This window comes from Lontra canadensis, unplaced genomic scaffold (assembly GCF_010015895.1).
Source record: "Lontra canadensis isolate GAN:19392208 unplaced genomic scaffold, GSC_riverotter_1.0 scaffold16, whole genome shotgun sequence".
NCBI lineage: Eukaryota > Metazoa > Chordata > Mammalia > Carnivora > Mustelidae > Lontra > Lontra canadensis.
The window spans coordinates 17,477,657-17,492,822 of record NW_022631010.1 but is presented as its reverse complement, the minus strand read 5'-3'; the positions used below and the strand labels follow the sequence as shown (position 1 = coordinate 17,492,822).

General features: G+C 39.0%; 1 protein-coding gene across 1 annotated transcript in view; it reads right to left on the bottom strand.

Moving 5' to 3' along the window:
- Positions 1 to 15,166, bottom strand: part of MACROD2 (mono-ADP ribosylhydrolase 2) — a 1,923,023-nt gene that overhangs the window by 554,362 nt on the left and 1,353,495 nt on the right. The window contains exon 7 of the mRNA XM_032859215.1: positions 13,447 to 13,477. Within this exon, the coding sequence (XP_032715106.1) occupies positions 13,447 to 13,477 (31 nt within the window). The remainder of the gene's footprint in view (positions 1 to 13,446; positions 13,478 to 15,166) is intronic.

Below are 15,166 nucleotides of genomic sequence, written 5' to 3'. Positions count from 1 at the left end.
GAAAGGGATGGGAGAAAACAAACGCTAAGTGGAAAGAGGAGGAACACAAAGGATGTTCCTAGGCACAGATTGGCCTGCATATCCCAGCTCACCTTTGAACCAGTCTCCTCCTGCCATGAGCTTGCCCTCCCACTTGCATTAGCTTCTTTTCTTTTTGCTCGTCTCCTTTACCATCTCCTCCCACTCACCGTATTTTCTACTTCTCATGTCCATGTCTGGACAAACTGCCAAGTCTGGTACTTTGGGATGAGGTCTATTGGGAGAAAAGCTAAACTAGGATACCACACACACAGACGCATGTGCACGCGCGTGCGCACACACACACGCACTCACACACATGCGTATGCACACACACCACGTAGGTCCCAATACTGCCTTCAACATGTGCGGAGATCTAAAAAAAGGCATTTCAAGTCAAGGCTTTTACATTTCCCAGATCTCCTGATGCATATCCCTGTTTTATCCAGCAAGGAGGCATATTTTCATTGTTTTATGAAGGATGAAAAAAGCTGATGAGTCCTCATTTCCTTCTATATATAACATGGGAAAGCAGCAACTCTGCATACTTCTTTTTTCTTTTTCACTATGGATGAGGAGATAAAATATTTGCAAAGTTGAAAAAAAAATGAAAAGCAGTAATTTAGGATGCTAACCTTTCCCTATGGCAGTGCCAGCAGATCTTTCTGGCTTGCTAAGGGATTCAGAATTTGCAGAAGCTTGGAACCTCTGAGCTGCTGGTGATCACTTTCACAGATTCTTGTAATTACATGCAAGGGCTGACATTTGTAAGGCTGGTCAAATGTCTGGCTTTTAAACTGGGGCATTGGCAGTGTGCCAGAAGCACCATAAACCATAAGATGGTTACCTTCCTAAGGGTTAATTTTACAAGAAAACTTATTGGAGGAGGACTGTAAAATTATTTAACAGGTAAGTAATATAAAGCATTTTGTTTCAAAAAATAGATTACAATATATAGTTATATTTTAAAGTACAATGTGAGATTCCACTAAAACAAAATTTCCCCCTTGTAGAGGCTGTCTCTGGGGACCAGGAGGACAGAGACATACTAACCTTTATCTTTAAAGATCTTTGATGATAAAGTGAAAGAAGCACTGATATGATACAAAGAGAGACAGATGGGCAGGTACTTTCTATACAAACTCAGTCTTCACAAGTTACTGATGCTGAACCCAGTGGCCTGAGATGGGGTCCAGAGAAAAAGGATTTAGTTATAAGAAGTAGGATAGAAGAAGAGGCAGGGTTGGGAATAGGGGCCTAGAGAGAGTATGAGAGTTAGGACCTTTATTGGGATAAGTCTTTGGAACTCAGTTCTGGAAGAACTCTGGTTCAACTCATTTCTTTTCTTCTAATAGCAGAAGGTATATATTAATATTATTCCCACCTAGCACATGAGGACGCATGGAACTGACATTCAAAGAAGAGGTTAATGAGCGGACCATCCTGGGCTGTAATCGCTTATCCTCTTAATCCTCAAATTCTAATCCTTGCTTCTCTGCCCTACGGGTGGACATCTGATCTCAGTTCTTCTGTGAACTAGTTTGGTATGGCTAAGCAAATCACTCAAAACTCTGAGTCTCTCTTTCCCCGCCAGAAAAATAAGGAGTTAAGACAAGTGTAATATCCAAAATGGCTCCCAATTCCATGACCCTATGAACTTAGAAATTAAAAAAAAAAAAAAAAGTGCAATTTTCTCAGGGGAAAAAAAAAAAAAAGCAAGCATTGGGCAAATGACAGAGTAACTGTTATCTATTTTTCTAGATTTCCTAGAGAAGAACAGTATGCTGTCTTATAACATGGGACTCTGCTTTTGAAGCCACAATTAACTACAATTACTTTGTCTCTCTTTCCACTGAAAACTTGTATTTATATACAGAGAAAACAAAATGTTTTCATTCTTAGGGCTTAAATAAGCTGTAGAAAACTTGGAACTGCTGAAACAAGTTGACTTTATTTTGTAAACAATAGACTACAGTGATTGTGGCTAAGTGTGATTCAGAAAGCATGGCATGATGCTGAAAACAGGCTTCAATTCTAGATGCCTTAACTCACAGGGCTCAACCACAGGACACAGAGGTGGCTGATAGGAGACAGGTCATTTTCAGAAAAGAAGCAGAAGTAATCCAGGAGCAACTGAGGTGACTTTTGTGAGAAGGAACTGATGATTGGAGTCATTCAAGACCTGAGTAAAGTGTCCTTCAAATAGTAAACTACTTACTCAAGAGTGTCAAACTCTTCTCAACTCTAGGTGATAGGAGTGAATAAAATATTCAAAAGCATCTCCCCTCAAGGAACTCAGACTCCAGTGGGAGAGTAATAATGATAACAATAGCAGCAAAAATAAAATTACTATTAATAATAATAGTAATGTTGGTTGTTAAATGTTCATCTTTATGTGTCTGACATCACGACAACACTTTAATGCATTATCTCATTTAATCTTACAACAACCCCATGTTAAAGGCATTATCATCCCTCTGTGACTACTGAGGTTATTAAGTTCTGGAGAGTAATTTGCCTGAGGACACACGATTAATAAGAGACAGACTCAGAATTTGAACCTAGATCTGTGGAACCCTGAAACTCATGACCATAGCCACCTTATACCCATCCTCATTCTCCATTATTCCTTGGTCCTCTGATGCAGTGATACTCAAGACTGATCAAACATAGTGAGTGACACAGACAAAGAGCCTACATCATCACTCAGGTGAGCAGGACACCAGAATCTTGAAGCAAAGGTAGCCTTTGAAGAGACTTGAGAAAAACTGGTATAGTATCTAAAAAGACATCACCATACCCAAGGTCATCTAGGTTTTTGCCAATGTGTCTTCTAGGAGTTTATAGTTTTGCACTTTACATTTTTTTTTAAAGATTTTATTTATTTATTTGGAAGACAGAGAATACAAGTAGGCAGAGAGGCAGGCAGAGAGAAAGGGGGAAGCAGGCTCCCTGCCGAGCAGAGAGCCCAATGCAGGACTTGATCCCAGGACCCTGAGATCATGACCTGAGCCAAAGGCAGAGGCCCAACCCACTGAGCCACCCAGGTGTCCCTGCACATTACATTTAAGTCTATTATCCATTTTGAGTTGTTTTTTGTGAAAGGTCTAAGGTCTCTGTCTGGACTCATTTTTCATATGTGAATGTGCAGGTGTCCCAGCACCATTTGAAGAGACTACCTTTGCTCCATTGCATTGCTTTAACTCCTTCCTTCGTCAAAGATCAGTTGACTACCTTTATGTGGGTCCATTTCTGGGCTCTCTATTCGGTTCTCCTGGTCTATACATGTATTATTTCACCAAAATACCCTGTCTTAACTACAGTAGCTTTATAGTATGTTTTGAAATGAGGTAGTGTCAGTCCTCCAAACTTGTTCTTCTCCTTCAATAACATGTTAGCTATTTTAGGTCTTTTGCTTCTCCATGTAAACTCTAGAATCAGTTTGTCAATATCCATAAAAACAACTTGCTGGTATTTTGAGTGGGATCACATTGAATCTATATATCAAATTGGGAAGAATTGACATCTTGATAATATTGAGTCTTCCTATCTATGAGCATGAAGTTTCTCCCTAGTTATTTATGTATATAAATTGACATTTTTATATTAACTTTTATCCTGTAACCTTATTATAATTGCTTATTAGTTTCAGTGGTTGGATTTTTGTTTTGGGGGTGTTTTTTTCTTTTATTTATTTATTTATTTTTGCCAGTTCTTTCAGATTTTCTACAAGATGACCATGTCATCTTCAAACAAAGACAGTTTTGTCTTCTTTCCCAATCTGTATACCTTCTATTTCTTCTTCTTGCCTTACTGCATTAGCAAGGACTTTCAGTGTGATGTTGAAAAAATTAGTGAGATGGGACATCCTTGTTTTGTACCTGATCTAATAGGAAAGTTGTGCTGCTCACTGTTAAGTATGCTGTTAGCTGTAGGTTTTTATAGATAATGTTTACCACGTAGGGGAAGATCCACTCCAGCTTACTGAGTTTTTATCATGAATTAATGTTAGATTTTGTTAAATTCTTTTTCTACATCTATTGATAATTATATGATTTTTCTTCCTTTGTTTAGTGATATGATGGGTTACATTAATTGATTTTCGAAAGTTTAACCAGCTTGCGTACCTAGAATAAATCCCACTTGATCATGGTATATAACTGTTTTTACACTTTTTAAATTTGATTTGCCTATATTTTGTTGAGGACCTATTTATTTTGTAGTTGTTAATTAAAAACTTACCAAAACCTACTGTTTATCTGACTTTGCCTTAGGTGATGGGCAGAGCTTAGAGCCCAGTTTCACAAGCTAAGTTCCAAAGGAAAGAAGTCTTAACTAAAGGGAAAAAATACATTTTATCAAAAATATAGATGCTGAGAAAGAAGCTCTGGAAAGATTAAGGTGAACTGAGATTCATTTAGAAATAAAATTGGGGGACCAAATGATACGCATGAGGTAATTTCATGTTGGTTTTGTTAATTTCAGTTAGATTTTCAGTCACTTATGGCGAATTCTCCCTACTGACCATGGCTGAAATGAGAGACAAGGTATTAAAAACTATTTTCTGCAGTTCTAAAGATTTTAAGGAGACTTCCTTTGACTGTTCAGGTGGTTTACATTCGCATTCATATTACCATTCTCTCTCTCTCTCTACTCTCTCTCTCTCTCCCCATCTCTCTCCTGGTACTATTTTACTCTATTATGATCAGACTCTTTCCTACAGTCACATTTCCCTAGAGTCCCTTGGTAGGCAGGATGCTGATCTATATCCGCTCAGGATCTCAGGTACATTTTTTAATGGTTATAGCCTTAGGGGAATAAGGTGTTATAGAAACAAATTGTAATTGATTCCTCCAAGGATTTTTATGGAAATGGGCCAAAATTACAAATGTAATAAATGACACAATTATTAATTCATTCTTAATATATTGATTTTAGTTTCCATGGATATGTCTGCAAATTTTGGCACAAAAATATGAATACCATTGAGATCAGATCTTAAGATCTAAATATACTACCTAAGAATTAATGATAAGTCACTGTCCTGATGCCTTAAGATTTCCATACTTCTAAATTTATCAGGGTTCAGGATTATAAAGGTATTTTAATAAGGTATTTGCTATTAACATCTCCAAATATTCTTGCAAAATTAGAACCATCAGTATTCAAATATATTTACTTTTTTAAAAAAATATTTATTTATTTGAGAATGAGAAAATGAGAGAGAGAGAGAGAGAGAGAGAGCCTGTGCACATGCGCACGAGAGGGGGGAGGGTCAGAAGGAGAAGCAGACTCCCTGCTGAGCAAGGGAGCCTGATGCAATGCGGGACTCCATCCTGACACTCCAGGATCATGACTTCAGCTGAAGGCAGCAGCCCAACCAACTGAACCACCCAGGCACCCTCAAAAATATTTACTGATTCTGGGTAGATGATATTGCCCCAAACTAAATTACCTCTGAGTGACCTGTTTGATTTAATTTACTTTACTTTTCCTCTTTTTTTTTTTTTAAGATTTTTTTATTTACTTGACAGAGAGAGACATAGAGAGGGAACACAAGCAGGGGGCACGGGAGAGGGAGAGATGGGAAGCCCAATGCAATGCTCAATCCCAGGACCAGGGTCCTGGGATTGTGACCTGAGCCAAAGGCAGGTGACTGAGCCACCCAGGCGCCCCTTTACTTTTCCTCTTGCGCCTTGACATCTAGAATCCATCATAATTCAATTTCCTTTCTTTCTACATAAGAACACAGTCAAAAATGTGGATACCATACTAGAATTCATGAGTCCAATTTCTTTCCAATGGAAGACGGATGGACATGACAAGTGCTTCTCTGTGCCCAGGGACCATAAGATAGGGCATGAGCCCATCATATGCATTTCTTGGGCTGGGACCAGGGCAGCTAAATGCATGAGAACAATAAATTAAGGTAAGCAAAGCAACTGTTTGACACCATGGTGGGTTTCTGGCTCCTTGAATAACAGAGTGGAACAAATCCTCCCACAAGCAGAATGCTCACTTTGGAACTGTTAGCCCAGAGAGCAATAAACATCTCTATTCACTCTATTTTAGAGTCTCTTTGTTACAGCAGCTTAGCTTTACTCTAACTAATATAGCCCCTTCCGAATGCATTTCAAGATGCATTTTAAAAATAGAATCATGGACTAAAAAGGATGTGACATGAAAACTGTCCTAAAGAGCTAAGCATACTTGACTTCTCTGAGAACTGTCAGAATTATTTTTTTAAGTCCTTCAGAAAGAGAGCTGAGCTATGTTTATTTAAACTCACCCTTCAGATACAAGTACGTAAAAGGAGCAAGAAAAGGGAATGCCATTCAAGACTGGATGAGAAGAATGAGCAAAGCGCATGGAAATTATTTCACTGATAGAACAGAAAGTGTGGTCAGTTCTTAGATGCCTTCAAACAGTTCTCTAGGGACAACATCTTAATAGTATTTTTCAATGTGGCTGAAAGATATTCCCAGTTACTACTATGCGCAGAGGCTCTGAAATTTACTGAAGTGGCTTTCCTAGTTCCTTAAAAGGCTTACTGTTTTAATACTTTTTCTGTAAGAAAGGCTTTTTTTTTTTTTTTTTTAAATGTAGCATAACAGTAAGTGGCAGCTTCTGAGGGAGGGTGGGTTTGAAATCATTTGCACCTTTTAGTCCTCAGTCAAATTTTTACCTTAAACACAAAAGCAAGGAGGGAGACATCCACACCTCCAAAACAGTAATCAAGTTGCAATCTTTATTAGTTTTTGAAACCTAATCCTTTAATTAAGTCCTAAAATCATTTGGTTTGAACAGAACACCGGGGAGAATGACCCTGGTTGCTCACTTGCATCCAGAGCACCAGAAAGCTGTTTCCAGGATTTTCATCTCTTTTGGCAGGTCCCCTGGGCTAACTCTGCCTGTGGGTCTCACTGTCATTTTTATGTAAGCTGAACTAGCATATTTTGTTGCTGGATAGTTGAAACTGTTTTCCAGAGCAAAGGTAGTCTTTTTAGTGTCTTAGTCGGATGTCTTTTGATTATTAAACACCCAAGGAGCTTCGAGAGAGCAAGAGCAGGGTTTACCGCATTTTGTGGGATGAATGAATGAATGTGTGCATGTGTGAGTGTATCTGCGAAAACTGCCTATTCCAATGGTAAGCACCCAGAGGATTAAAAACACTTTAATAGCTAGAATTTCATTGTCCATCACGCTATTTCTCCTGTGCTTCATTAGGACCAGTTTATAAAATAATATTCAAATGTGATATAATTGAGATGGGTTTGGCCCCAGCACTGCATTTTCCCAGAGGGAAGTAAGTTACACCGGCTCTAATGTTACATTGCTTCCAAGGCCAGCAATTAACTCAAGGATTGCCAAGAACAATAAAGCTTCATACAGTGGGGATGAAGTGACCAGGACAAAAAAACACAGGATGTCAGAGAAGGGAATTTATGAGGGAGAAAAGAATCATCATTTGACCACCTGAAAGGAAGTTTTCAAAGCAAATGGGAATATCAAAGGGAAAAGAAGAAAGCAAGAGGGAGGGGAGAGCTGTCAGGGGGATGAAAGGGAGGAGCACACATTTTTGTCAATTTTGCTCTGGTTCCCAAGTGTATTACATAAGGTAACTCTTCCAGAGAGCCCAGAATTGCCAGCAATGGTTGTCACACCCTCTGAAATCTGTCAGCATTTAAAGCTGACTGAGGGCATGCCCTTAGCATTGCTGTTGGAGGATGTCCTGGTTTCTTTCCAAGTCATGTCTGTGAATTTGGACAGATGTAGTGATAAAAATATTTGCCAAGTAAATATAAGGTTAAAGAAACATTGGGCTGGTCTCCGCTTTACCAGTTCGAAGCAAAAGAGCAAACTTGAATGCAAATGAGGGATTCAATTAGAAAAGCCGTGTCCTGGCAGCATTTCAAGGAAAGCAGAGGGAGGCCAGGTGATTTGATAGAAACAGGCCTTCCACCCTGATAACAGAAATAGGCTGAATAAATACGAAAGCTGCTTTAGCTAAGTTACATTGCACATTTTTTTTTCTGCAATTTCCAGCCAATAACTCACTGTCTGAAAGTCTTTCCTCTCTAAAAACACCACCTTGTACCTGGAAAGCAAGATTCAAGGTTTTTTCTTTGACTCCAGAGAGAATATTTTCCCCATTACTCCGGGGATACACTTTCCCACCTGGACTTCATTTCTGTTAACTATATTGACTCTCATAAAATGAAGTAAAATTATTTTTGCTGTTCACTTCTCAGTAAAAATTCCATTGCTATGTATCATGTCTAGCCTCCTTTGTTAAACTTATTAGCACCAAAGCGTCCAAGTCAGGCTCAGAGGGCAGAAGGCACGCACAAGATCTGAAATGTCCATCAAGGAAGTTCAGATCTGTCCCTCTGAGACAGGCTTAGCAGCCAATTCAAATCTTTAACAGGAATCTGGGAGTTTTTGAGCCCCTGGAAGCCTCATCTGGATCTATTTTTCCAAAAGTAACACAGGACTTTCTTTGGTATTTGACCAAATGTGGCTTTTCATCCTGAGTGCAAGCAGGCGGTCCGGTGCCCTCTGGAATCATCCTGGAAACATTATGTTAGAGCAGCTGCAGCAGTTGCTGGAAGTCAGAGTGGAAAAGTCTGGTTCCTCTTCCAGGAGAACTTAAAAGGGGGCAGATTCTGTTCCCGCCGTGTGCCTTCCTGAAATCCAGTTGTGTGGCACAGTGGGTATTCTTCAGTCTGTGCAAAAGGTGGCTTGTTTTGCTGCCCTCAGGGTTTGTCTTTAAAAGGCTGAGGAGTGGGGTGCCTGGGTGGCTCAGTAGGTTAAAGCCTCTGCCTTCGGCTCAGGTCATGATCCCAGGGTTCTGGGATCGAGCCCTGCATCAGGCTCTCTGCTCAGCAGGGAGCCTGCTTCCTCCTCTCTCTCTCTGCCTACTTGTGATCTCTGTCTGTCACATAAATAAATAAAATCCTTAAAAGGCTGAGGAGCGGGGAGAGGCTGGGAGGGAATGGGCTTCCTCTGTGGCTGAAGGACCTCTGAAGTACTGGTATATATGAGATGCTCCAGGACACTTTGAATGTGGGGATGATGTCTGAGTTTCCATGAAATGGGAATTGAATGCTTACTGTTGAAATTACCCTGGTATGAGATTATTTTTGGCAATTAAATAGCCAAACCCCTTTCAAAAGATAGCTCTACCATAGTCAAAATTTTGTTCTAATAGAACGAGAGTTACAGTGGCTTTGTGGGCCATAAATCTAAAAGTGAAGGTAAACCTAAAGCAAATCACAGCAGGCAGGGAGGCAGCTGGAACTAGGGCAAGTCTGGAGAAGTCAGGGTAGTTTCCTCAGGGCCGATCTGTACCTATCTGACCATTGTCCCATGAGCCATAATAAACAAACATTTTGTTTTCTTTCTTTCTTTCTTTCTTTCTTTTTTTTTTTTTTTGTAGTCTCCACACCCAGCATGGCACCCTACATGGGGCTTGAACTCACGACCCTGAACTCAAGACCTGAACTGATCAAGAGTCGGACATTTAACCTCCTGAGGCACCCAGGCACCCCAAGGGGGGCATTTTCTTAAGTGAAGTCAAGTGTTGTGTTCAGCTTGGCTCTCTGAACAAGTTCGTGAGTTTTCGTTTTACCTTATCAAGGTGGATGTTGCCATACCTACAATTACCATGTCTAGTTGAGTATGCTGTTAGAAGCCTACTTGTTTTTCCTAAAATAGAGATGTTCATCCATTAGGAAAATACTGACTTAAGAAGGCCTTCCTCTACCTGTTATTTTGCCAATCAACAATTCTGTGTTTTGGATCTTCGGTTAGGGAACACTTTGGGATACAATCATTATCACTGGGATCAAACAGCAACTCTTTGCTGAGTTTGTCCTAGAGATATAATGCTAGACCCTGGCTGTGAACAGAATAAATCTATGCCCATCAAAGAATTCCAAACTGGTGGTGAGCACAGGATACATAAGCAAAAAATCTATGGGCCAAAAATGAGGGGGCAACTAATTGTTCAGATTAAAATGCCGAAAGATTTCAAAAGATATAATGACCACTAAGAGTTGGCATATTGACGGAAGACTACTCAGAGGTTACTATTCAATTGTATCAGTGTGTGTGGTGTGTTTCTGTTTGGGCCTCAGGGGTGTGATAGTGATGGCGTGTGTGATTTCGGTACCCATGGGGGTATGAGTGTGTGTGCGTATGAGTGTGTGTATGAGTATAGGAGCATGTGGAAGTGTGCTATAAGGAAGGCACACAGGGTTGGAGCTGGCAAAGTTTCTCACATGTTCTGAGATTTATCAGCTCCTTTGTGGGTCACAGAAGATGTGTCCTTGGAGGATGCATGACAAGAAATCTCTAAAACTATATTCTAGCAGGGGCGCCTGGGTGGCTCAGTGGGTTAAGCCTCTACCTATCATTCAGGTCATGATATCAGGGTCCTGGGATCGAGCCCCGCATCAGGCTCTCTGCTCAGTGGGGAACCTGCTTTCCCCTCTCTCTCTGCCTGCTTGTGATCTCTCTCTGTCAAATAAATAAATAAAATCTTAAAACAAACAAACAAAAAACCCTATTTCTAGGAGAAAACATCAGTCCTGAGAGGGCTGAGAAATTTATCAATGGCCAAATAAGTTTAGGAAGTGCTGCAAACTAAATCACCCTTTTAAAGATGCAAGGGGCGCTTGGGTGGCTCAGTCGGTTTAGCATTTGCCTTCAGCTCAGGTCATGATCTTGAGGTCCTGGGATCCAGCCCCGTGTAGGGCTCCCTGCTCAGCAAGGAGTCTGCTTCTCCCTCTGCTCTTTGTCCTGCTCATGCTCTCTCTCTTTTCCAAATAAATAAATAATTTTTAATGATGATGCGAAATCAAAGGTACATAGAAATTTCGTGGCATACCAATTCACATCCTTGAGAAGAGATTTCCTCTCCCTCTTCACATACTTTGAACGCACTGGTTTAGGGAGATACATAAAGCACCTATTGTTCAGTCCGAAAGGAATAAATATTAACATTCAAGTAATGGAATATGATCAAAGGCTCCTGGGCAGATGGGAAACATGCACCAAGTGGTTTTTTAGAAAAATTAATCTAGTAAGGTAGAATATGGAATAAGAAGGGGGAGGCTAGCACCAAGAGACTGTTCTGAATTCTCACTCTAAATCCATTTTCATATGACTTATAAAGTGTTGGGAATTTTTGTTTGCTTCCTTTTTTAAAGCTTTTCTTTTTAGCCTTGGACCAATTTCCTTAAATAAAGGACGATTTCAAATCCCAATAAATGGAGATAAAAATAACAGTGATTTGGATAATGACGGAGGCAGAGCAGGGGCCCCTGAACAAGAGTGAGAAAAGGACCAATCTATAATACATGGGTTCTGGGAGAGAATCAAGGGCTAATCGGAAAGCGATGATTTCACAAGGGACATAGGAAATAATATCCAAGTTGCAAATGGCTAAGTGGTCCATCAACTAAAGAGAATTGGAATGATCTAAAAGTTGCTAAAACACGATCTCATGGAGCTAAAAATAGATCAAGGCCTCAAACTCCAGTGGGGCTAATGGAAGCAAAATGGCACCTGACTTTGTGGGTATCAGCCTCACTTTTAAATTTACTCAAAAGATAGAGGGGAAAAAGAGGAGTATCCAGGACTTGAAAACTATCTGCTTGGACCTGGCATTGTGAAAACTGATGAAGCTTGACTGGTGGGAGCCCTCCAAGCCAGTGGCTGTGACTTGGTGTCAATGTCTTCCCCCAGAATCTTCAGTATTTCCTTCCTACCCAACATAACGCAGTACTGAACAAGTTAGCATATTTTGGGTCATATTATTGTCTCTGAGCAGAAATTTCTGTCCTTCGGGGATTAAAATTATCCATGAGCCACTTTAGGTTTGATTTAGTTCTTACTACTCTTTCTTGACTTCTCATTTTCCTGTCCCTCCTCACTATCCTTCTCTTCTTTACCCCCCCCTTCCCCCTTTTTTAGTGTAACATGTTAAATTCACCGGCAATCTTTTGCACATTGCCCTAGATTCTCAGAAACAAATCAGACATCAGCAATCTGGCAAGGTAATAAACATAGAAAGTAAACATAGTATTGTTTTAGGCAGGTGTGTATTTGTTTGTTGTCAAGGAAAATCAAGACTGTCATGAGAGACCATTCTTGAGAGGGGAACCGTTTCTGTAGTAGAATCTAATTTGACTCCAGACAAGGTAAAATGAAGATGTGGGCTCTTGCCCAGGCAAAACTTTTCATTTCATGTCTCCTTTAAGCAGATTTTTAAGATTTCTAACTGGGTACCTGTGAGGCAGAAAGAATGGCCAAAATGGAGATTATGTAGATGGTGCGGTTTAGCCCTCTCCAGCCCAGTGTCCATTGTGTTTCCATAAACACAGGCTACAGTGGAATGTGGAGAAGAAAAAGGCATGCCTCAAATTCTTAAATGATGCAGCCAAATCCTTCCCCATTTAACTTGATTCAGGCCTGTATTTTCCATTTTATTCTCTCCAAGGCCTTCAGAAGAAATACTATATTAAGGAGAAATAAATCTTGTACCTTTGACATCAATCTAGGTATCCCTTCCCAATAGTAATGAACTTAAACTATTTCTTTACATTTGTACATATTTTATTTTTCAGTTAAGAGCCTTTATGTGAGAAGTTTGATTTCAGAAGGGTCTAATCTATTTTCCCTGATCAGCACACCCTAAAATGACAATTAAGCCCCATGTTACCTTAATATTGTAAAACACATTTATTAATGGCCTGAAGAAAGAAAGCATCAGGAAATGTCATTGTAGGTGGAATAATATTTCGGGAGCTTTAGGTTAGTGAAAACAAATGATTATAAAAACATTTTGCTCCCATCTCTAAGTGAAGCAGTCATTATCTAAAACAATCTGTCAACACTAAAAAAGTATATATATTTTCAGCTTACTAAAATTATTTGTTTTTATTAACAGTCACTTCTTTGGATATTTCCCCCCCCCTTTGGATATTTTTAAAATTAAATATACTGACACATGCATGTGTGTATGTTTTAATGTTTCCATTATTTATTTTGTAATTCACAACAAAATAATGATACTGCTAGGCTTTATATGCATTATGAGTCATCTAGGAGAAAAACCTGGCTTGATTAAAGAAAACCCTATTATAGGTCAAATCCTACCAAAGCAGAATGCTTTGTTTAACAAAAGACATTAAGCCACAGTGCATCAAATCATTACATGTGGTATCCAATACAACAAAATTCAAGAACACCAAAGAATATCTGAATAGCCTCTAGAGATCCCTCCATGGGATTCGACCTGCTTTTTGGGTCTCTAAATCACAGCAAACTATATCCATCAGAGAATATTTTATCTTCCTGTGAACCTTGCCTTTAACAACAAAATAACGAAATACAAATATTATCAAAAGCTAGATCACTTACCATAAATGCCGGTTGAGATGCAGGGAAATGCCTGTGAATAAACCACAAAAATAACAGTAAATTTTAAAACAACTCTGCTTAACCTGACATCTTCTAGTTCAACATCTATTTACTTGATAATGGGATGCCCTCTATTCACATGCTCAGGCCCCTAAAATGCCTCTCAGTTGGAGTAGGAGATACTGTGGAAAATGGGCATATTCGATTAACTGAAAACTTATCAGCAGCAATCATACCAGTTCAGGAGAGCTAACTGTCAAATTTCCAGGAATCTTGTGAACCAACTGTTAAACATAGTTATAATTAAGAAATTAAATCATATAAGCCTGCAATGTTACATCTAAAACAAATATTCAGAAATCATCTCATCACCTCCTAATTATTTTCCTCACATTTTACTATTGCCTCTGCCCTTGAAATGACTTATGTCTATTATACATTTGTATGATATAAGTAATGTATATCATATTTAATATAAATACTATATCCATTTATATAACACATATATTATATAACATAAATATATATTAATTATAAATGTGTATACAATATAAATACTATATAATGGTGTTGCTAATGAGCATCCTATCTCAGTTGGACATTAAGTGATGTCATGTTAGTGGCTTAAAATCTGAAAATATCAATCAACGTACCTGTTGGACTATACTTGTGGGTCAACTGCAACCACAGGTTGGCTATAGATAGAAAATTCTTATAATGTTTGCAAAAGTTTTTTGTAAGAATTGATCAGCTGTATAGAATTTATAATAAAGTATTTCATATTCTATTCTTGTTTGTAAGACTGTGTGCTACACAGTCTTTTTATCAGTAAAATTTAAACAAACTGCATATATATATATATATATATATATATATATATATATGCTCATTTTCTTAAAGTCAATTTTTTTACAGAGGCATTACTGCTTAAACCATATGCAATGGACTGAATGTTTGTGTCTTCCCAAATTGACATGGTGAACCCCAATGTGATGGTATTTGGAGGTGGGGTCTTTGGGAGTTAGGGGGAGGGTGGAGACCCCACGATAGGGTTCTAGTTCTCATAAGAAGAGGAAGAGAGCTAACACTCTGTGCTTTTCCCCTTCTGAAGACACAAGGAGAAGACAGGCATCTGCAAACCAGGAAAGGGGCCGTCACCAAATACGGGATCTGTGGGTATGATGATCTTAGACTTACTAGCCTCCAGATCTGTGAAAAAGAAATGTTGGTTGTTGAAGCCGCTCAGTCCAAGGCAGTGTGTTAGAGTGGCCCAAACTGCCCAAGACCCTGTATTTTACCCAGAAATGTGTAAAGAATCTGGCTGAAAGAGTCAAGGAACAAATGTGACTAGAGAGCTAGCTCTAATTTAGGCTCTCTAATGGGGGAACGTGATCTGAGCATAACAATGTCCTCTGCCAATGGACCTCTGTGTAAATTTAATTAAGTTGTTTTCATCTTTCCCGTATTTTTATTTTTCAGCTGAAAATGAAGGTGATAACGTTCATCATATAGAAATGTGCTGTAGAAATCAATGACGGAGTTTTTAAAAAATGTGACTGACTATGCAGCAGAACCCAAACACTGCAGCTGTGGTTAACTATAATACCAAATGTTATTGCTGAGCTCAATAATGATGGAATGTTTGTCTTTTTTCTTTATATCTTTGGGTTAAATGTGTACTACATTTTATTTTCTGTAACATTTTTATAAACTGCATGTT